The 23,330-nt window shown below is 37.8% G+C and overlaps 1 protein-coding gene across 1 annotated transcript in view; it reads right to left on the reverse strand.

Moving 5' to 3' along the window:
* C6 (complement C6) overlaps positions 1 to 23,330 on the reverse strand; it is a 55,872-nt gene that overhangs the window by 13,941 nt on the left and 18,601 nt on the right. Inside the window, exons 7-14 of the mRNA XM_011000763.3 lie at positions 18,787 to 18,987; positions 16,270 to 16,510; positions 11,503 to 11,625; positions 7,312 to 7,478; positions 5,672 to 5,897; positions 4,571 to 4,742; positions 4,135 to 4,246; positions 468 to 600 (exon numbers count right to left, since the gene is read on the reverse strand). Of these exons, the coding sequence (XP_010999065.2) occupies positions 468 to 600; positions 4,135 to 4,246; positions 4,571 to 4,742; positions 5,672 to 5,897; positions 7,312 to 7,478; positions 11,503 to 11,625; positions 16,270 to 16,510; positions 18,787 to 18,987 (1,375 nt within the window). The remainder of the gene's footprint in view (positions 1 to 467; positions 601 to 4,134; positions 4,247 to 4,570; positions 4,743 to 5,671; positions 5,898 to 7,311; positions 7,479 to 11,502; positions 11,626 to 16,269; positions 16,511 to 18,786; positions 18,988 to 23,330) is intronic.

A 23,330-nucleotide genomic window follows, 5' to 3' on the forward strand; every position in this document is an offset into this window, starting at 1 on the left:
GGAGACTACAAACTCCTCTTTTCCTCAGCAAAGGCTGTGGATGTGCTCCAAGGAGTAAAACCTACATTTCACATAAAATCCCGTCTCGGATACATAAAAAGTGTTAAGTATCGTCTTTCTGGGACTTATCAGTTTGCATCTCTTTGCACATCAGGCAAGGCAGATGTCTGTGCTTAGATGCAGTTCTCAGACCTCCCAGATTTCTTACTAATCACATGCTGCACGGTTCTGCTGCGAGCATAAGGTTAAAATGCAGGGGCAGGAGAACTAACATATAAAGATATTTTGAAATCTAATTTTAGCAGATGAATCCTCTTTTCTGCTTCACTAAACTGCTTCACTAAACCACCAGAGTTACTAAAAAAAAGTAGTAGAATACACTAATCTAAGGGTATGACTTTGCTCTGTTTATTTTGGGCACACTCATTCTTCCGTGTAGTCGTGCCAGATGTCAGCCCAGTTCTCACGTTGGCATTCCACATCTCCTAGCCTCCAGGTCCGGTCTGGTAAGCATCTGAAGTACTGGTATCCAACAGCTTTGAATCCAGTAAGGCATGAAATTTCAACTTCTTCCCCAGCTGAGTACAGTTTCTTTTCATTCTAGAATTAAAACAAACCAGCAAATTACTAATGTTACGAATAATATCTCTAAACGCCTCGGGGTCCTCTTGGATTCTTTCTGTTCCTTCGCTTCTGTGTCTACTCAGTCAGAGTCTCCTCAATTCCTACTTAAAAAAACCTTTAGAATGGTATAATTCCTGTACAGTAAAGTACACATACTTCATATATACAGGTTGATGAATTTTAATTGATGTATATACACCAATGAAACCACTACCACAATCAATATAGTTAACATGGCCATCACTCCCCAAGAGGTGCAAATTTTGAATTCCCAATTTACCCCTTCCCAGTCTCTTTACCCCCTCAATTTCTACTTGTAAATATCTCTCAAAGTTCTCTCCTTTCCTTTGCCATCTCGCTGCCTTTGCTCACAGCATGTATCATCGCTTACCAGGACAACTAGCTGACTGGTTCTTCTTCTAATCTATCTTCTGTATTGTTGCTTTAAATTGATTAGAATATATATATATATATATTACTTAAAGCATGCTCCCCACTATATGTGGGATGGCCTACTACTGCAAGAATAAGAAAACAATATATGCATCCTGTGTGGCTATAAACTGAATAAATAATGTACTCTGCATATGCAGCAAACATATGTAGTTGCTATGATAGCATATCGAGTACAAATCATTTGAAAGTGTTCCTAATAATCTATTGGTCAGTATATAGTTTTCTAATTAATGGGTAATTAAGGTATAACTACTGCCGTAGGGGATTCACTAACATTTTTAAAATAAAATGGGTCTTATATTCTTAGCTTGGAATGTTAGCTTTAATCCACTTCACCATCCTCACCTCTTGCCATTTTCTCCCCTAGGACCTAATCTGTGGCAAAACTAAGCCACCTGCTATTCTTTGACAGAATTTTCTCATTCATGTTTCCATGTCTTTACCTGGCTGTTCCCTCTACCCTCAACACCTTCTCATTCCCTTCTCTTAAGACTCATCTCAAAAAACCTCTTTCATTTCACCAGCTTCATGGGGTGTACCATCCTTTCAGTTTGGGGAGAACCTTGCACAAAGCCCTATTTTTACAGTGTTTATCACATTTATCAGCTCCACCCCGACACTTGAGTGATACTTCCATTTCCAGAGCTCATTGCAATTCTTTACATGGGGCTTAATAATTCTTTGCTGGAAAAAAATGCCAAACACTCTCCTTCTTAGAAAGATAGGAAGATTCTTTTTCTTTACTAAGTGGAAGTGAAGTAAAAAGAATTGACTAATTATTCTCTGAGAATTGAAGTTGGGAGTTTTGAGGGAAGTGAAAGCTTCATCATCAACTCTTGTTATTCCTTGGCCACGTAATTCAACCTGTCTCCTGGAAAATGATCAATTTCCTGAACACAAAAACAGTATTCCACTCTTGGTTCTTATGGATAATGGCTGTGTTTCCAGGGGAAATGGCATGATGAGTAGTATTAATGACCTGGATGTTTTATTCAAAGGTTGCACATTTTTTCTCACATTCATCCTGAAATAAATGATCATTGTAAGCATCTGCTTCTGTTTCTCTTACGAAGCTATAACCTAAAAGTGTATGTCGACCATCAAGCTTGGGTCAGCACACCTGCTGCACAAACTAAACGAGGATCCTTACCCAGAGTCACTGTCTCTTGCCTCTGGGGGTAGGGCCTATGTCTTGCTCATTGAACAAATATCTTCACATGCAATGATTCCAGAAAGTGCTCATTAGGAAAAGTTAAAATTGTATTACTTTTGAATAAAAACTATTGTCAGCTGCGGATTAGGCCTTTAGTAAAGAGCAAAATAAAACAAAGAGTGAACCTACTCATGGAAATGGAAACATATAATCAAATTTTGTAAAAAGTCATTAGAATAATGAATCACTGTTTAAACCCTTTGTGGGTTTTTAAAATTAGAATGTCGATAATTTTAAGTTTCTGCAAGCAGCTGGCAAAATAAATTAAAAATTATTTAGGCATCTGGATCTGACAAAATGCAACTTTGAAGGTAATGTTCAGGGCAGGGACTGGCAAACTTTTTCTAGAAAAGACCCTGATAGTCAACTGCTGTCCACACAGTGTCCATCACCTGTGCCACTGCTGCTGGAAACAGCCACGGTCATTATGTAAACGAAGGAATGTGTTTGTGCTCCAATAAACTTCATTGAGAAAAGAAAAGAAAAGAAAAGAAGAGAAAAGAAAAGTAAGGAAAAGTAAGGAAAAGAAAAGAAAAGAAAAGAAAAGAAAAGAAAAGAAAAGAAAAGAAAAGGAAAGGAAAGGAAAGGAAAGGAAAGGAAAGGAAAGGAAAGGAAAGGAAAGAGAAGAGAAGGCAGGCCAGATTGGCCTGTGGGCCATAGTTTGCTGACCCCTGTTCCAAAGAGTTTGTTCCCAAAGTGTAGCTTCTGAACTAGCAGAATCAGTATTACCTGGGAACTTGCTAGATATGGAAGTTTCTGAACCTTGCCCAAGACCAGCCTCTTTTTCATCAGGAGTTTGAGATGCTCTGGTTCTGAAGTAAAGACTAATTGATATTACTCGCCTCCAAAATATTTCCTCCCCTACACACCTTTAGGTCTGGCACCTTGTATCTGAACAGAAGATGAATGAACAGGGGAAATACATGAGCCCTGACTCTGCTCCGTGGATGTTTGTTTGCTGGCCTTGGAGAATTGAAGGTTATTGATCTTTAGTCATAAATATGATACAGTTGGAAACAGATTAATTTAAAGGCTTTACTGAGTCAAAGAGAGGTAAAAATTAAAAAAAAAATGTTTAGGGAGCAAGCCTCCTGCGATCAATTGTAAATATTATGTATCTCCTGAAAATTTATATCTAAAGCCACAGGTCTACCTGACAGAACTATTTAGTTATTTTTAATCATAAAAATGTATTGTGGCTTAATGAAAAAAGATAAAATTTAAAGGTATTAAAGTTGTTTTGACTGCTCAAGAGTTCTACAGTTTTCTAACCTAATAGGACATTATAGACTTAACACCTCCTAGGATGGCAGTCAAGGCTGGTTTGTTACTCTGATGACTCACCTTAGGTAGGGGGTTAGTTTGCTCAGACTCAGAAATAGACAGATCTTAGCTGCAGATTCTTACAGAAGTCATTCAACTGTGTATTATGCTTAAGCTCCATTTTCTATTCATATAAATGAAGCACCAGCATATGAGTTAGTAGTGCCAAGGAACCCAAAAAACCTGTCATCCTTTGGTTTAGCTATCAGGTGTGAGGACACCTCCAGGTAACTCAGGAAGGGAAAGTGGTGGAGCTTTCTAAATATTACTTTTTTAGGGGAGGGGAGGTAATTGGGTATCTATTTATTTTGATGGAGGAACTGGGGATTGATCCCAGGACCTCGTGCATGCTAAGAACGCACCCTACCACTGAGCTATACCCTCCCACCATTACTTTTTTACTTTTTAATTCAACAGTTGTTAAACAAAGAAAATAATAACTCCAAAGAAAAGAAAATGCACGTTTTCTAAGCTCTATTTTTTGAATCCAAACCTAAAGTGAAGGTCAGGATGCTTACCCGGATAAATCCATTTTCTGGAGGGACCGGTTGAGGACACCCTGAGTCTGATTCTATCTCAGGAAGGTCTACTTCTTTCACTTCCTTGTCGTCGCTGATGCATGGTTGTCCACTAAAAGGGAAAAATAGATATGTGTGTATAATATAATAAACATGCGTACCTATATACACACATTACATGTGTATGCATATGCATATATGCATGCACATATAACACATTGTGTATATGTATATATTTATATATAAAATACATATAAAGAAAGAGAGAAAACAATAGAGAGAAAGGGGTAGCAGCAGATCCAATACCTCACTGATACGTTATGTTAGAATAGGTGAAATTCTAATTATTCCTTTATTTAGCAGTAGAAAAATAAATGTCCTAACTCTAGTTCAGTGGAGGGAGTGACGATGACTCTGCCCCCTCACCCATCCTCACTTGTGCTGCATCATGGAAAATGTGCAGTGCTCCTCTTGCCGCCTCTCCCCCTCACAGGGTTTCCCTCCTTGCTGGGGGGCAGGGTTGTTGCATTCTCGAGTTCTCCGTCTCTTGTAAGTAGCATCACACCGGCTCCAGGAAGACCAGCAGCCCCAGTTCCCATCCACAGCATCTGAAACACAGGAAGACCCACCCACCAATCATGGTGAGACTGAGAGAATTTGGGCTCTGAAGCCAGGCTAACTTGGTTTCCTTACTTTTTAGCCGTGTGACCCTTTGTGTACTATCGTAGGGTTATGGGGGGATAAAAAGAAATTATCCATGCAGAGGCCCTGACACGTCACTTGATTTCTCTTTCCTCTTCCCACAGCCTGAGTAAAATGGCAACAACTGTGAGTCATTTTCAACAATTAGCAACATATCACACGCATGTGCATACATATATGTATACATATGAACTTCTGAATAGAATATATATCAAATTACATTTTTAAAGGTAATAGAATAAACTCTTACTCCCATGACACATCCTCTTTCTAAGGAAGATTAGAGGTAGCCGTGAACATTACTTAGTCCTGTATGAATACTTTGGCTGTGGCTTAATTTATCTTTTATTACAAGCCATCTTCATTCTACGTATAACATATAAGTTTATAACAACAGCATCACATACTTCATTTTATAGTATGGTTTATTATTTTATTTATTTTGTTACAGGCATCATACTGTATATTCTTCATATACATATATAAATATACATATTTATAGATACACACACACACACACACACACACACACACGCACACACACATTATCTTTGGGTATATAGTGGCATTATCCTCATTTTAGGGATGAACAGACCAAGGCACAGAGACGTTAAGTAACTTTCCCAAGGTCACAAAGCTGGTAGGTTATAACTGAGACTTACACCAGGGCTGTTTGACCTTAGAGTCTAATGTTCCACAGGCCTATTTTTTCTTGTGAGTTTGTATAAGGTGAAAGTTGCTAATAGAAGTTTTGTTTTGTTTTTTCACTGACCAACCTAGAATATCTTCTGAAAGGGGAAGGCTTCCTACCTCACAATGAGTTGCTGGCACTTACTAGATTTGTAATCCGGGGAACGTCTCTCACAGTGCTGGCCGTAGGTACCACTCTGGCACACACACAGACATTCGGTCCCTGAGAGCACGGGGCGGCCATTATTAGGGCACGGAGCACACTGGCAAGGATCGAACTTGGCTGCATATTCTTGGAAAGCTCTCCTGAGGTTGTTCCTTCTTGTCACCGCACAGGGGATGTTTCTTACCAAGTCTGTGATGGGAGCAAGCTAAGGGCAGATGGGAGGGAGGAGGTCCAGTCAGAGTCACATCCCTCAAACATAAGTTGTCATCACTGCCCAATTCTCATAAGTGAGAAGCAAGGTCTGGAAAATCCCACATTTCGAAAGGATTATTGTAGAATGGAGTGCATCTCTCTGTTGAACCAGTGGAGAAAAGCCCTCTGTGTGAGGGCAGGGGGTTTCCTCCCCTTCTGCAGTGGGTAGACCAGCTGTCTGCAAAATTAGCAGGTATGGTAGGTGTAATGTATCTGGAGCTTACTTTCCCTGGAATTCTACTATAAAAGAAGCCTCATGTGAGATATCGCTTACTCAGATTTACATCATCTTATTTATTAAGCACTAAATGCAAGCAGCAAAGTACTGAGATAGGGGACCAAGAGCTAGGCAGCTCTGGAATGCCCTGCTGAAACCTCATAAAGCTTGACTCAAGCAGAAAAATATGGAAAGGGTGAAGAGAGCCTTTCTATGTTCCTTGTTTTCCCGGGGACAGTACTGTTGGCTTTTGGTGGAACCAGATGAGAAAATGTGAAGTGGGGGAAAATGGAGAAATGAACTTGCTGGTAGGATGAAAGGAAGAATTACAGTAACAAGTAATGGAGCTAACACAAAATCAGGGCTCACTTTATACACATTTTAAAACCCCAGAAGAATGAGTCTCTAGTGCAGTGTACGATCACAAGTGTCCAGGTGGGCGGCTGGATCTCATTTTCCTGCCATAACCTGTAGAGCGCAAAGTATCTTCATGCTGCCTGTAGATTATTCTACTTTCATGTTGATTGAATTCCTTTATCTTCATTTAAATACAATGAACAGAATAGTTTCTTTAGGGGCTTTTTAAAGTGTGCTTATGTGTTAGGCAAGATTGGTTCTAAATAGCATATGACTGATTCATGGACGAAGTATTTCAAACATAATGAAAATCACCCTTTAACGTAATTATAACAAATATAAGACTGGTAAATGTGATCATTGGTGATAGAAACAGAAAGCCAAATGGATCCAAAATCCCATTTGTGCCACAGAGCTATAAATGAAGACTTAGGAGTGCTCATCAAATAAAGAATTGCAAGAAAAATACAGAAATCAAATGTACTGTATACACGGGAAAATGGAGCACCACTCCAGGCAAGCTGGGGCAGTTTTATGCTCTAAACACCCCTTCTGGTATTTTATGTGTGCTAGGAATTCTAAATACCATACCAGAAAATGCTTGTTTGAACAGCAGAAACAATAGATGTGTAATTTTATGTTTTTTTTTTATAAAGGTACATTGTGCATGCACACCAAAGAAAGACATCTCTTTTATCATCTGAGAGGAAAATGGAAAAGGAAGTGTGTGATGTACAACTTGGGCTGCCGGAGAATGACTTTAGCTCTTACCCACAATTCTTTTCAATCTTACCTCAAAGTCAATCACAACAGGGTTTTCTTTCACTGATTCTACCCACTCAGAAAATGTCCTCTCCTCTGGACCAGAGCTCCCTTTCTCCCACGCCAAAGCTGCTGCGTACGCACTCCTCCCGCCTCGAACCAGGGATATGGATTTCTCTGCTCCTTGCAAAAACGAACCTGCAAGGTGTTTCAAGAAAATGACTCATTTGATTTTATTGCAAATTCAAACTCGCAAACAAAGCCTATTTGCACAGAAGAAAGAAGAAGATGGTAGAGGCATGTAGCTCCATTAAGTAAGCTAAGCAAAAAACGAGAGAACACGTCTCCTGTCCCCATGATAATAGAAATGCTAACAGCTACCATTTATTAAGCGACTTGTATATGCCAGGCACTCTGCACTCATTATTGTAATTCTCACGATTCCGAGAAATAGGTATTATTATAAACATGGATATTGAAGTGAGAAGTAATTTGGCCTGGAACACTGGTTACTGAGAGGGGGTGAGGAGCTCTGATACAGATGTGGCCCAAGTCCTGATGACTCTGCCCCCTGCTCTTTGATGCCAAACCTCCTGCTTTTGATTTACATAGGCATGTATATTGGGTCCCTGCAATAACATAAATCACACGGCTTCTGGTACTCAGTCGGGTCACCACATACCATAATTGACTACAATTATAGAAAAAAAGTTGACAGAATACTTTTAAGCTTAGAAATGGGAGTAAAAGCACAAGTAACCAAAGGAAAAAAAAAAGTAAACTTCAAGTGGAGTTGGCACAATGTTGCTTCAGAGGCAATGACATTTAATATATACAGCACAGATCTTCAGTACAAATTTTCAAAACAATTCCTATTAATTAATGGTATCTTTAATATGGGTAGGAACTGAGTAATGAGAAATTGTAGTTAGAAATAAAATCAAATGGAAAGGAGGCTAATGATGAGGGTAATAGTAATGGCATTAATTTGGTGTTTGTTCTGGAGTGTCAGGAAGGATTGGCCATGGCCCAACTATTTAGAAATCCTGCTTAGATAGTCTAGAAGGATTAGAACAGTAGGTAAAATACTTTGTCTGAAGAAAGGCATGATCCTTTTCAAAGTGAGATGCTTAAGATAATACAGAGGGGTATAAAAAAACATTTTAGAGGTTTTCATATAAAATAGGAGAGAAATTAGTATTTGCCAATGTATCATATACTTAATGACAGTGGCTCTGACATGTTAATCCAAATTTCGATTGATACCATATGTTTCATAAAACAGATTGACATTGGTAAGAGCTACATATGATAAGCGAAAAAAAAAAGAATTAGAGTTAAGTCTATTTACTATGTATTAGCTGCTTTGAACAAAACTAACCCTTATAAGTGAGTAAATGGCTTAAAAAGTTTCCAGAAAGAAAATGGCAGATTGAAGATGATACCGATAGTGTAAACATAAGCAAAACAACTAGTGTAAGGAAGACCAGATATTTCTATTTTTAAAAATACTTTCATTTTTTAATTTATTTTTTAATTTTAATTTTTTAATGGAGGTAGTGAGGATGGAACTCAGGACCTTAGGTATGCTAAGCACGTGCTCTACTACTGAGCTATCCCTCAACCTCCAGATATTTTTATTTCTTATACAAGCTTCTCATCAGTCATGACATGAGTTTGACACCAAAGCTGCCCCAGAACATATCAAAATATTTTTTTGTTTTGTGTCTTAAGTGTTTGCAAAATATTTAAGTTTCATGAAGTATTATCATTATGATATGAGCAAATGAAAAATTTTGCTCATTTCATATAATCTTTTGAAAATTTCTATATTCTACGATTGTATATATTTTTGTCTATAATTTATTTTAAGAATAATATATTTCTAACATTGGTTAGTAAGTATACATACATTAGGGATAAATTCTCAAAAAAATTTTAATGATATCATTACAGATTTGAAAAGTTTGGAGTCTCATGATTTAATCAAACTAGCTCCGCGTCAGACAAATCTATGTTCTTCGGTGTGTTTTGCTTTTAGTAAACAACATAAATGTGTCTTTGATTTTTGGCAAATCGTCATTGTGATTAATAAACATTAGTTGAGAATCTGCTATATGCCAGCAGTTAAAGGCATGGGCTGGGGAGTTGACACAACTCGGTGATATTAGCCATGCGTCAGCTGGGTCGGATAGATAGTTTATAAACCGGTTTGGAGACTATTGCGATGGTCTTGGATTTTACAGTGTACTCACCTTATTCCTACATGCTGAAAAGTGTGAGTTCTTATTTGACATTTTGTCATCTCTGTGTTGAATTGGTTTTACAGTTGAGTATTTCTTTTTTTTCAGTATGTAATCAAGAATGAGTATTTCCAGAATTTTCTTGTTTTGAGATGACTTCCTGTTACCTTTACATATGGACATATTTTTTCCTCTTTTAGAAGTCTGTGGACATTCTGCTGTCATCTTGTAGCCCTGAGTTTGTCATGGAGGAGTGTGACGCCAGTCAGATTTTGTTGTTCTGTAGGGGACTTGTTCTTTCAGCCAAGATACTTGAATTCATTTTTAAAATCTCTATGCTTAGTTAATTAACTAGAATTTGTCTTGAAGTTGTTTTCTGAACAATATTTCTGATACAAATAAGACAAATTTCTTCCTTTATTTCAAGGACATATATACATATATGTATATTTATTTATTTATATACATATATATTTTAAAATAGTTTTTCTGTTTAATTTCTTGGGCTGTTTCAGGAACACTAATTTCCATATATTAAATTATATTTGTCATTCCATTTCCATTAGACAATCTTTAATAACTGTTAATATCTGATTTTTTCTCTGTATTTATTGTGAATTACTTTAGATCTTTCCTATATGTTATCAACTTTATTAATTTAATTTTCAGACAATTATATTTTGAACTTGCAGTGTCTAATTTATTTTTATCTATAATGGTGATCTTTTTTTAACATTTGTCTTCATACCTTAGTTTGAAATCTTCCTTTTCAATTAATTCTTATATTTAATCTTTTCATCTCTGAGCTCTTGATTTACAGAATCCTGTTGCATGACAAACTGGCATAAAATCTGTACATTCTTCAGTTTATGTTACTTGGTTCGTTGCTTATTTTGTGTACTGTTCTCTTTTTCCCTCTTTTCTTTTTTTTTTTTTTGGCTATAATACAAATGTATTGCACAAAAATTTCATTTTATTTATATTCATCTACATTTAGACCACCTATAGGCTCTGATATTTAAAATTATCTATTTATTATTATAGTAAATGTTATATTTTTATTTGTCCCTTGACTGTCTCTCCTTGAGAATATACACTTCACATTTTGGGAGTTTCTGTGATTCTGCTTCCCTATGTTCTGAGCAGAAGTAGCAGTCAGTCAGGCAAATAAGGGAATAAGAGAATTTTACACAGAGGAAAGAGTTATTTAATAGCAAGATGCTGGAGAGAGCATGACTTATCCAGGAGACTACACAAAGTTTTGCTTGGCAGAGAGACAGAGGGGCAGGAACTTATCTTTAAGGCTGTGTGAAACCATGACATGTTTAAGGCATGAGAGTTTTGTGATCAGATTTGCCTTGGAGAATATTCCTCTCACAGAAAATGTGTAGACTAGGTCGGAAAACGGCAAGACCAGAGACAAGGGGGCTGGCCGGGAGGTCTCTGTGGTAGTCCAGGTTGGAAATGATGAATAGAGGGCGTGTCCACAGAAGTGAAGAGCTGGGGAGAACTGGGAGAAATACTAAGGAAGAGGAATGATGACATATTGGATGTAGAAGCTAGAAAGAGGGAGGCAGACGTCAAAGACAACACTCAGGTTTCTGGCGTGGTTGCCTGAGCCTCTCTTATGTACCTCTCCTAGGCCCTCGTCAGTCTGTATTTTCAGTGGTTGTTTATATGTGTCCTTACTTGGCGAGCTCCTTGACTGGAAGACCTAGCTTATGCCAATCATTTCGTCACAATGCCCAATACCGAATTCGGCCCATAGGGAGAATTATTAAGTTAAACAATCTGAATAGGAGATAAAGAAAGTGTTTTATTTGCTCCCTCCCCTGCTGCCTCCCTTGCTACATAGGGCTCTGAGGTAGATAAATGACATGAATGAAAAGTTAACAATAGCACAGTCACATGCAATATGGTACTTAAATTACCGCCTGCCAGGACACATGGGGTAAGCTGCTAAGAGAGAAGACTGTTACCTCCATACTTCTCTGACAGCGTGTTCGTGGTGCACCGGCGTTCCACTTTCTTTTTTTTAAAAAAAAGATAGCGTTTCTTTGTTTCTATCCGGACGCAGTGTTGGGCTTCTTCCTTTGTTAAACCTAGGAAATGGAGGACAAGCACAAAACCCTGAGAAGGCGCCATTGAGAATTCGGGGAAGAGGAGCAGGAGGCTCTGAGCTGCAGGTACCCCATATCAGCATCCAACTTCTCCAGTTCCCATGAGTGAGAATGGTTCACAGCTTTTACCACAGACTCAGTCCCTCACAGGTCCTGAGACTGCCTAAAGAGAAGACGTATTTATAAGTCTTTGCCATCTCCCCTTCAACACTGGCCCTAAGAAGCACACATGGGGTCACTGTGGCCCAGCGCATGGGGATCACGTTAGCCTCTCCCTGTTGCCTACGCACAATAACCCTCCAAGCTTGTCCATCTACCAGCCACGGCCACCATACAGCCCGGCCAATCAAGAGATGGACACATGCTCTGTTAGGTGTCCCACTATCAGGTCTTCTTTTGGGGCCACAGCTGATTCTGTGAGAAATGAGTCCACTTCACTTTTTCCCCTGTTCACCACCTAAAATGTCAATCTTGTTTGTCATGTCTCATTCCCTGAACATGCATGCTCATCCTTGTCTATGCGTCCTCTCCCTGACCCAGCTGTTCACTCCACTTCCACCTCTAAAGAAGGTTGCTCCTGCCTCATTCCCAGCCTCTTCAGGTATAGGAGCTGGAGTTAATATCTTCCTAGTTGCCCAGTGCTTCCTTCACAGGATGACTCTCCACAGTTTTCTAAGTCTTGTAAAACTCCTGATGCTCTGAGGCTCAAGACATCCAGTTCTAGTACCTTTGGTCCTCATTGTTCTTGTCTTTTAAAACTTCCAAGCATCATTTATTGAAGATTTTGGTATCTGAATCAATCTTTCCCACCCCAATGCTTGCCATTCTTCTCAGTGACTTCAAAATCTATATGGATGTCAGGGCCTGAGTGGGACATAGTGTAGGGAAACAGGTCTGGCTGGTTGAAGGCTGAGTTGGTACTTCCTCTCTGGGGTAATCTGAGGAGAATCAGTGTTTCTTTTCCCTTAACATCTCCCCAAGTCACCAGACCTGCTACCTGAAACACCAAATTAGAGTCCAGTTTTTTTCATGCTTAAAAATTTCCTTGTAAAATACAAGCACATGAGAGACAGAGCTATTATACAAGCTCTTAAACACTTTTAAGCAAAATAGTTTATGAAATATTGATACTTATGGTTGCCCATTATAATAGGCAGGGAAGAGTGTATTCAGAGTTTGAGGCCCAGTTTGAGTGTGATCCTCAAATCTAACCCTCAGTGCACAGGTCACTGAAGAGTGAGGCTGAATAGTGGGGATGGGGTCTGCCTACTTCACAGCTTTTTCAGTAGTCTGACACATTCAAAGAGATGTATTACAGGTTGGAAGTGAAAAATTCTTACTTTGAAGACATCATGCTTACCTTGCACTTTTAACTCTAACAGAAAAGATGGCTGTTTCGGTCAAGCTGAATAAATACGACTCGTTTTGTTCTGCTAGTATTGTTCTTCTAGATGGGCCTAATGTTTAGGCCATGTGAGGAATTTTACGCTTCTGTAAGCATGACTCCTATACTTGTCTCATTCTTTCATAAGGTTTTTATTATTTATAAGTGAAAATTAAATTGTATGTGACCAATTCATTGACAATGGCATAATTAATTAACAGTAAACTTGGTTAATTTCATTTTCTGAGGGTTGTAGGAGAATCCTTCAAGATTTGAATGATGAATCTCTCTTAGGAATCATGGCATTGGTCATGTGGTGATGGAAATATCAAGGCTTTATCAGTGAGTTTCGGTACCGATCTTTCTTCCTTGCAGGATGTCCTGGGGCTTGTGCCTGACCTCTGTCCACACTGACAAAGGACCTGCTTGATGCTGGAGCCCTTGGCCTCTCAAACCTGAGTGTCCTTCGGATAGGGCATAGGGATGACTATTTCAGAAATGTCCTCAGCAACTCTGACTGGGCAAAGGGCAGCAGGGTTAATCAAAAATGTCACACTGATAGATAGTGGACTGTATTGTTTTTCTCCTCCAGTTCAGAGCAGAAAATGACTTCCCAGGAAAGGGACCTTAAAACGACCATCTCACATATTATGATGTTTTAATTGTTTGATTTTTCCACTGGGAGATTCCTGAAATTCGTTTTACCTTGCACACTGAAGCAATGTCCACTTTTATTTGAGGTTTTAAGTTGGCTAGGGCATACTGAACAATAGAGGAATAAATCAAAGGATGCAAATAAAAAGCAGTTTGATTTTCTTTTATTCTTCTTGCACTAGAGAAAGTACTAGCAAGTATTCAGGTCATTTTTAAAAAAATTGATGACAAGGGATATATTCTTATTGAAGAAAGCACATAAAAACTAAGCCTAAACTCTATGTCCACATTATGGCTAAGCAAGGGGAGAAGGACTAGAAAGAGGGAAAGGGTGGTGGGAGACCAGAATATATACTCACCTAGAAAGTGGCAAAAACAGGTAAGCACACCCACTGGAGAATTCCATTTTATTGAGATTTCTTTATGTCTGAATATGCTTCATCTTAACCATCATTAAAATTAAGAGCCAATATTATTACTGTGACTCAAAGAAGTATAAACATCTATGTGTGTGTATATATGTACACACATACTTAATGACTATAAGAATATGTTATATGTAAAAGTATTGAACATAAGAATATACATCTTGTTGAATATACATACGTATATTTATACCCTGTAATATAGTGTGTATGTGTGCATAGCTATGTATGGTTGTGTATTTCCAGTTTTCTATCACATCTCAAACTCCCTTTCTTTCTCTTAGTATGTGTATCTGCGTGTCTGAAGTCTCTACCTTTATTTATAGGGAAAGAGATGGAAGGTGAGAATGTTTCAGAAAGAAAGTACAGCTCATCACTCTTCATTTTGGTTATGGGGCTTCAACTATTAAAATGCTGGATGGTTGGTTAAAAATTCACATAGTTCTTTAACTGACCTGCACTCTAAGCCTTTAGAGGCTTTGCTGTGAATGCATGATGAGTATAGCTTATCAAGTGAGAAATTATTCCCTGGGCTACAGCAGCAGTGACCAGAATAATTTCATCCCAAGGGTGAGAAGAAATCAAGTCAAGGGCCAGAGATTTCCCCTAACCATTTTCACTCTGTGTAAATGTTGATGCTATTCTCAGTGGCAGAAGACATCAAATTCATCAAGCAAACATTGCTCCGGTGGAAAGGATAACTGAAATGGAACATAAGAAGCAGGTAGTGTGGAAAGCCCATTGCAGCACATTTGGATTTTAATAACTCTGTCAGGCAAAATGTGTTTAAGACTTTCTTACTGAAAATCCTTCTCAAAGACATTTATCCCTCTCCCTTCTTTAAAAGCAGATCATGAGGGACATGTAATCACTCAAGGTTTGGAAGGACCAGGGAAGCCATATGAACACAGTAGTATTTGCCATAAAGAGATGTAAGAACAGAGGGATTGATTCTGTTAACCCCAAACTCCTAATTTATCCTTCTCCTCCCCCTTTCACACTACTGTATATAAAATACACAAACAACAAGAATCTATTGTATGGCACTGGGATTTATATTCAACATCTTTGTAATAATCTAAATGGAAAAGAACCTGAAAAAGAATATATATCTATGTGTAACTGAATCACTTTGCTGTACATTTGAAACTAACACAAAATTGTAAATCAATTATATTCAATAGTAATTAAAAAAAAGAACAGAGAGATCAAAACTTTTGACCCCCAAGGTTGGCATGATGCCTTTTAAAATAAATTCCTAGTTTCTTTTGTATAAAAGCTAAATGATCAAGAGTTTGGATTTATTTGGGGAACTTGGTCAGTTGGGTTCTGGTTACCATAACTTTCCTAACCCTGTTCTCAAGAGACACATGAGAGACTCATCACAAGGACCCTGTGTCCTTTCACACAGGAGCCTGAAAACAAATCCATACAGAAGTGCTTATGTTGTAATAATAAGTAATATTGGCAATTTAGGATAATACTTAAGAGGCCAAGGTTTATTTAAAAACCAAGGTTTATATTGTTATTTTACAGGGAAGCAGAAAAATATCACTGATTATATCCCAAGTTATAAAGTTGTAGCCTTTCCTCAAATGAAATGCTTCCATCTGGTTTCAAGGCTTATCTCCAGTAGGTGCATCTCTGACCCGTATTAACTTGTCCCTTGTCAATCCTTAATTGCTTTATCATCTTATGCCCTTGGCTTTTAGTTAAAATTATGAAAAGAAAAAGACAGCTAGTGGATTTGCTGTAAGTATTTCATAGAATCGCTATCTCCTATAAAAGTGCTATCAGTAAGTTATCTTTTAGAAATTAGTTCCAAGACAAATTTTGTTTCTCTTGAGGCAAATGCATGCATCTCTCTTTAGGTTTCCACTACTATGCAGCTTAGGATATTCCAAAATGTCAGAAAATTCTGAGACAAAGCTGATGCCCAAAGAGGTTAAGCCTATTTATTTTTCCTTCTTTTTTTGGCCTGGGTTTTCTATTTTTATTTTATTTCCTTGAGTATGTACTTTTTGGTTGCTCTGCATATCATTTTGGAAGTAAAGCAGAGTCAAAATAAAATCAGTAAAGCATAAGAACGAAAATGATAAAGAGAAAAATGTGTCACATGCCATCTTATCAGTTAAAAAAAAATGAGAGTTGAAGAAAACGAACCTGAGTTCTTTAGTTCCTCACTGCTGAACTGATAGAGGAGGTCATACACGCCTCCCAGGGAGCCAGAGGTGAAATAGTGAGTCCCGAAGTCGTCAAATATCCGGCTGTACAAAGCGGAGTTGTATTCTAGTGGCAGATGGTTAAGTGCTTTCAAAAAGACATCAGAAAGCTGCAGATCTTTAGTTTTCATTGTGAAGTTTAAGACTTTTATCACTTTATGGATCCTAATAAAATTGGAATCCTAAATGGAAGAGAAGAGTAAAAAAAAAAATGATGATTAAAGGTAATGAAAGCTTGAAGTATCAAGCATTCAATGTTTATTATGAGTTTCATTCCAGCCATAGCATTACAACAATTTTTAACCCTCCCTTGCATGTTCCCACATACAAAAGGCTAATATTCATTTAATTTTCCAGTATGTTTTCCTAAGATGTTCAAAGTGCTAAAGGTATAAGATGATCTCAGTCATGTAAATTGTGTGGCTGAACCATATACTCTCTACTGAAAAAAGATCAATTATCAAAAAAGTAAAGCTTCCTTTCCTTACTTTTTAGATGGATGTACTGGGAATTGAACCCAGGACCTTCTGTGCGCTAAGCATGAGCTCTACCAGTGAGCTACATCCACCCTCCTCCAATCTTTCTTTTCTTGATTGTCAATCATGGCTACTTCCTTACTGAGTTTTTATGTACAAAGCCTTGCTATTGCAAATAATTAAAAAAAGATTGTGTAAATTTTCAGTTGGAGGTTACACAACTGATATTCAAGTCATAGCTTTGTCACAAACTAAGCAAAAGTATGTCAATTCTCCGGGCCTCCGTTGTCTCTGAAATGTCACCTGCTGCACAGCCTTCATCTGTGATGTTTCACACCCCTTTCAACTCCAAAATGCTCTGATTCAAAACTACATAGGGGGTAAAGTTAAACAAAATTGTTTGTATTCTCTCTCCTCCATCTGTAAGCAGAACTATTTGTTTGGAGGTTATTTTTTCTTTAATCATTTCTTGTTATATTAAGTTAATTTAGGATTAGGTAGTTGGTATTATGCCTCAAATTTCATTCCATCAAATTGTCCTTCTCCATAGCCACTGAGTTTTATGGGTATATACATCTTTATTGTCCTTTAAAATTTTTAAAATATACTTTAACTGTTAATTTTAGCAATTTGTACTGTTTAAGTTAAAAAAAAGGGAGAGGAATATTTTTTAGTCAAAGATCTTTATTAATCAAATTATTAAATTTTTTTAATTAACTCATTATAGCTGTAAGTTATTAAACAGCTATCTTACTGTGTGCTATAATTATGGCATAGAATGACTGCTCACACAGAAGAAAAAAAATAACCATAAGGATTGAAGAAGAGGCAACATTCGTCCCCCTCCCTCTCTTTCCCTTTCTCTCTCCCTCCCTCCTTCTCTTCCTTTCTCCTACCTACCTTCCTGCCTTCCTGGGGAAGCGGGGTAGGAAGGGATAAATTTGGGAATTTGAGATTTGCAAATGTTAACTGCTATATATAAAAATAGATAAAAAACAAATTTCTTCTATATAGCACAGGAGTCATATTCAATATCTTGTAATAACCTTTAATGAAAAAGACTATGAAAACAAATATATGTGTATGTATGTATAGTCACATGACTAGGACATTGTACTGTGTACCAGAAATTGACACACTGTAACTGACTATACTTTAAATAAAAAAATGTGGACTTCAATTTACTTATCTGAAAAATGGTGTTAAAAAAAATCTACTCTGATAACCTTCTAGGAACCCTAGAAATAGCTTGGAACACAAAGATTTTGAACTATCTCAATAAAACTGAGGTTTTGGAGGCCTGTGATGATAGTGGAGAAAGAGAAGCAGATATGTAAACATATTTTCAAGGAGATGGCGGGAATGGGATGTAAGTAAATCATCCTTTGAGGGGCGCTGTAGATATTACATCACGTGATAAAAGAAAAACAGGTTTAATTATGCTTGTGAACTAGAGAAAGGTTAACTACCAGCAGGATTGAACAATTTAGTAGAACTTCCAAAATGAGCAAAAGGACAAAAAGGAGTAAACAGAAATGTGACAAAGAACACAAAAGCAAAGAAGCAGGAAACCAGCAACAAAGCTAAATGAGGAAGAAAATTTAAAGACGGAAGAAATATGATCAAGTATTTCAGTGAGGATACTAAAGATAAGTTGGCTGAATTTCTCGAGCAAAGGCCCTGGATGGTCAGACCACGTTAGAAAAGCAATGTTCTGTTACACATGTTTTACAAGAAATTCACTTAAAATAAAGAGAACACAACCATAAGCACAGCCAATGCTTGCAAAAGGGAGATTATTATACATATCACCTCTGTTACTTTTGAAGGGGATATAACAACAACAAAAAAGTAAATCTATTTAAATCTATGTTAGAAATCCTACTCATTTGATATTAAAATCTCTCTCTTTCTCCCAGCATGATTCCTGGCATTGGTGTTAATTTTCAGGAAAGAATAAAAAGATTAGGAACCATTATCACCTTTTTGTGGGAGGCTTGAATGGCTTGTTTGAAGGCAGAATTAGAGGTGTCGCTCTGGCTTCTTTTTGAGGAATAAAAGATCGGTACATGAAAAGAGCCCTGGCTCTGGCCGTTAGCTGAGGTTTGTTGATCTGTATCATCTTTAAGAGAAATTAAATCCTCGTAGAAATCTGTTTCCAAATCATCTTCTTCAGTTTGTACCTGGAGAGAAAAAATCCACGTGATTTAGGAAATAAGCGAGCTGCTTGTGAAGCTCTAATGCAAGGATCATTTGTTTATACGTTCAATAAATGTTTGTTGAGGGCCCAATTTGCTGGAGAACAAGGAGTCATGTTAGTCCCTGCCTTCAGGGAGTCAGTAGTTTACTGAGGGAGAAAGATAGTCCCAGACACTTAGTTTAATGTTGGAAGTGTTACGCTGCCAATTTGGGATTGCCACAGGTAACTATAAAACTCAGCAAATACCAGGGAAGTCTCCATCAAGGAAATGCCTCTAAACTAAGAATTAATTGGGTTGATAAGAAACAAGGGCTATTTTTAACCTGTCTGTGAATTTGATGCCATTTATAATCTATTTTATTTTTACTGAAGTATAGTTGGTTTACAGTGTTTGTTAATTTCTGGTGTACAGCATAGTTATTCATTTGTACATATATATATACATATTTCATTATAGGCTATTACAAGACATTGTATGTAGTTCCCTGTGCTATGCAGTAGGATGTTGTTGTTTATCTATTATATATATAGTAGTTAGTATCTGCAAATCCTAAAATTCCATTTTTTTCCCTCCCCCCTACTTTACCCTCCTGGTAACCATAACTTTGTTTTCTATGGCTATGATTCTGTTTCTGTTTTGTAAATAAGTTCATTTGTGTCATTTTTAAAGATTCCATATGTAAGTGATAGTCTACAGTATTTTTCATTTTCTTTCTAGCTTACTGAGTTTGATAATCTCTCGAGCCATCCAGGTTGCTGAAAATGGCATTATTTCATTCTTTTTATGGCTGAGTAGTATTCATATATGTATAAATATACACCATAGTCCTCTGTTGATAGACATTTAGGTTGCTTCCATGTCTTGGCTACTGTGAATGGTGTTGCTGTGAATATTGGGGTGCATGTGTCTTTTCATATTAGAGTTTTCTCTGGATATGTGCCCAGAAATAGGATTGCTGGATCATATGGTAAATCCATTTACAATCTAATTGAAGATATCTTTCAGAGAATTAAGGCCTTTCTAGGCCTACCAGATCCTGTCCTCCCCTGCTCTGGTTCCATCTCTGCCCTCTTAGCCTCATTCAGCTGTTCGGCATTAGCAATCCACTGGCCAAGTCTGAGACAGAGGACAAATGATTGGTTCTGCCCAGTAGGTGGTTATCAGTTTTCATCAACTGAGTCTGGGAAGAAGAGAAAAAAACACCCAATGGGATTTGACTTGAATTATGAGTGGAGCAGGTATTTTCCAAGTACAAAGTAAATCCCTGTTATGGTTATGCTGATAAGAAGAGAACAATGGACATATTTTTAAAAATTGCAAAGTAAATTGACTAAAGAGTACTTCTTTATGTTAAAAATGCTTGTCTGGTTTGCAATGGAAAAATCTCTTTTTAAAATATTCAATATTAAAATGCACTGCGAGGCAAACCACATGCCACAATTAAGTAGATTACACAATTAGTCAAGGAAAGAAATAATCCAGCTGCAGGAGAGTCTTGCTCAACAGTAAGATACTGTCAAAAGTTCAATGCTCCTTTGAGATTGTGCATGCTAATTAGCATTTAAAGTGTCTGCAAATGAAGCTCCTCTATTAACAGGAAAGCAGTACAATCATATTTTAACGTAGTTTCTGACATATCTTTACCATTTGTCTAAAAAACTCAGACTATAAATATTTTGTTTGGTAAATGAGCTCTCACATAAGATAAGTTAGCTTAAAGAAAAAGATATTTGCATGTAAGGAGCGGGCATTGGGTATCCTGGGCAGAAGCTCAGAGAAAATCTGACCACATATATTAGCTTGGTGGGAGGGCAGGTTTAGAAGTGAGCAGCACTGAAAAGTTAGATTGAGCCGGGAGACTGGGGCCAGGCCTTGTATATCCTGCTAAAGGGTGTGGATGAAATTCTAAAGGCAGGATTTTGCATCTAATAAGTTCCATAAAAATATTAGTTGAATGAAAAATTGGGAATGTAACCATTACATTTGTTTTGCAAAGATCACATTAACTATCGCTAACTAAAGTAGAGGCAAAGAGAGCAGTTAAAAAAAACTGTTGCCAGAAGCCAAGTGAGACAGGAGAATGGCCAGGTCTGGGGGAGTGGTGGCTGAATAGAGAGAAACTGGTGGATTTGAAAGATATTTAGGAGATACATCAACAGCAGTTGTCAACCAAGTAGATGTATATGTGAGAGAGAGAGAGAATGGGAATGCATTTCCATGAACAGTAATATAGAAAGCCAAGTCAACTTTTAAAAGGAGGAAGATGAGTTCTTTTAGTGATGTGTAAGGAAGGCTCTGATAAGTTTCATTTCCCTCAATTTTCCCAGGAAGAGATGTTAAACAAACCCTGGGGGAAAAGGTTTTAATCCCTGATTTACATACTACTAGCGGTAACTACACTCTGCAGTTTGTGGTGACAGCAAATGCTTAGCACACGGCCAAGAGCAAGCAGTGACTTCAAAGAAAAGAGAGAAGGATTCCTGAGTAACTGGTACAACTCAGGGGATTGGTACAGGGATCTTATGGTGATTGAGCTCTGCATTTAGCACTGGGGGAATCCCTAAGGGGCAGAATTCTTCCTAGGGTCTTCCATTCTCACTTCTGTTCAGTTGCCTTCATTTCAGGAGCCCTCTCTAACCTTTGTGTACCACCCACCCCATTATTTCATCTGTCTCAGTATGCTCCTGTGCTGTAGAAGAAAGGAAGTCAGGTGCCTGCTAAATTTCTCCTCCTCTATTGTTTTCCACAAGGAATAGCTTAGATTTGCACAGCTGTCTCTTAATGGCATGAACGAAGCAATACAGAGATCAGTGGAAAGTAAACCAATAGCTTGTGACCTTGGGTCTAGTCATTTCCAAATCTTTGTTTGCAGAAATAGCACCATGACCTTCCTCAGCAGTTGAATATTATCTAAAACTCAATGACATATAGTTAGAGATCAGCTCAGGCAGCTTCTGAAGGTTGGACAAGTTTTAGAACTACCTGGATCATGAAATGAGTCTGCTTTCTTCTGAATGAGGGTTTTCAGGCTGTATTTCCTGGTGTAACTTGCCACGCAGGCTTGGGTTGCCACGCTACGTGAGTGGATTCTGCATTCTGCTGGTAAATGTTTAACAACCAACTCTCTGATAAGGAGGCGAAACCACTGTGATTTACTATAGCACTTGCTTTTTCTCATGGTATATATATTCCTGCCACAGCTGATTTCAAGCTACCTATGCTGATGTCCCTGAATTCAAGCTTGGAAAGAGCTACACAATAGGAAATTGCTATACAGTATTTTTATGATACAGACACAATAGATGTTAGTAACCTCAAAAGCATAGAATAATGGTCAAATGCGGCAAAATAATTGAGAAGTGATACATTTTGAGTAATTATCATCCCTTTTTTTCATATCTTTAATTCATCATAAGATTATATACTTAATACTTAATAATGGCTACGTTTAATAATCAGATTGCAAAAATCCTGAAAATTTAACAGTTGACTTTTATAACCTGGAAGAGCTGGCGCTGGCACACCATTGGTGAACCTCACAGGTGATACCTTCTAAATGATACTTTATGAAAGGACTAAGGCCTGGCACAAATTGAACAGTCATCAATATCTTTCTTGATATCACTGTCAAGGTTTCATGTAGCACAGGCCACAGTGGACCAGGAGCCTGGAGCCAGGAGGTCTAATTCTGTGGTGCCATTTACTTGCTGCAGTTACTCTGAGAAAGTTTCTAACTTCAGTGATCCTAAATCTCTTATTTGTAAGATGGACATAAATAATTTTCTCTTTCTGGGGAGGTTGTTATGGGAATTGAGGAAAACACCACATCCCAGTGCTCTGAAAACTCTAAAGCATCACGTAAGTGTGAAGTGTTATCTAAGCATGTGTTTGCTCTCATGCGCTGAGCTTAACATGTGTTACTTGTAAAACTCTATAAAATAGATACTTGCTGAGGACGTAGGCAGTATGTTTTTTGGGGAAATTATTGTATTTTGAAAGTAAGCTTGTGGATTGGTTGTTCAGGAGCTGGAGAGCATCTTCCAACATAACATTATATGCAAACATTTGGGTTTTAGCTCTGTCTGTGAAGTCTATCCAATACAATACATTTAAGAAGAAAATACATCTTCCATTGTGACAAAATTTTTGATGTTATTGTTTCTTTGGAACAATGTCTCTTCTGAGTTCCTATTTGCATACCAGCAAAGCTTTTTCACCTCCCTTGGTGGTGGAGGGCCTTCTGGGGTTAGCATCTTCTGGGTCTGTGGGGAGATAGTAGGTCGTTTCTTTACCTGGTCAGAGTCACTTGTTCCTCTTGTGACATA

The sequence above is a fragment of the Camelus dromedarius genome, chromosome 3, assembly GCF_036321535.1.
Source record: "Camelus dromedarius isolate mCamDro1 chromosome 3, mCamDro1.pat, whole genome shotgun sequence".
In the NCBI taxonomy this organism is placed as follows: domain Eukaryota; kingdom Metazoa; phylum Chordata; class Mammalia; order Artiodactyla; family Camelidae; genus Camelus; species Camelus dromedarius.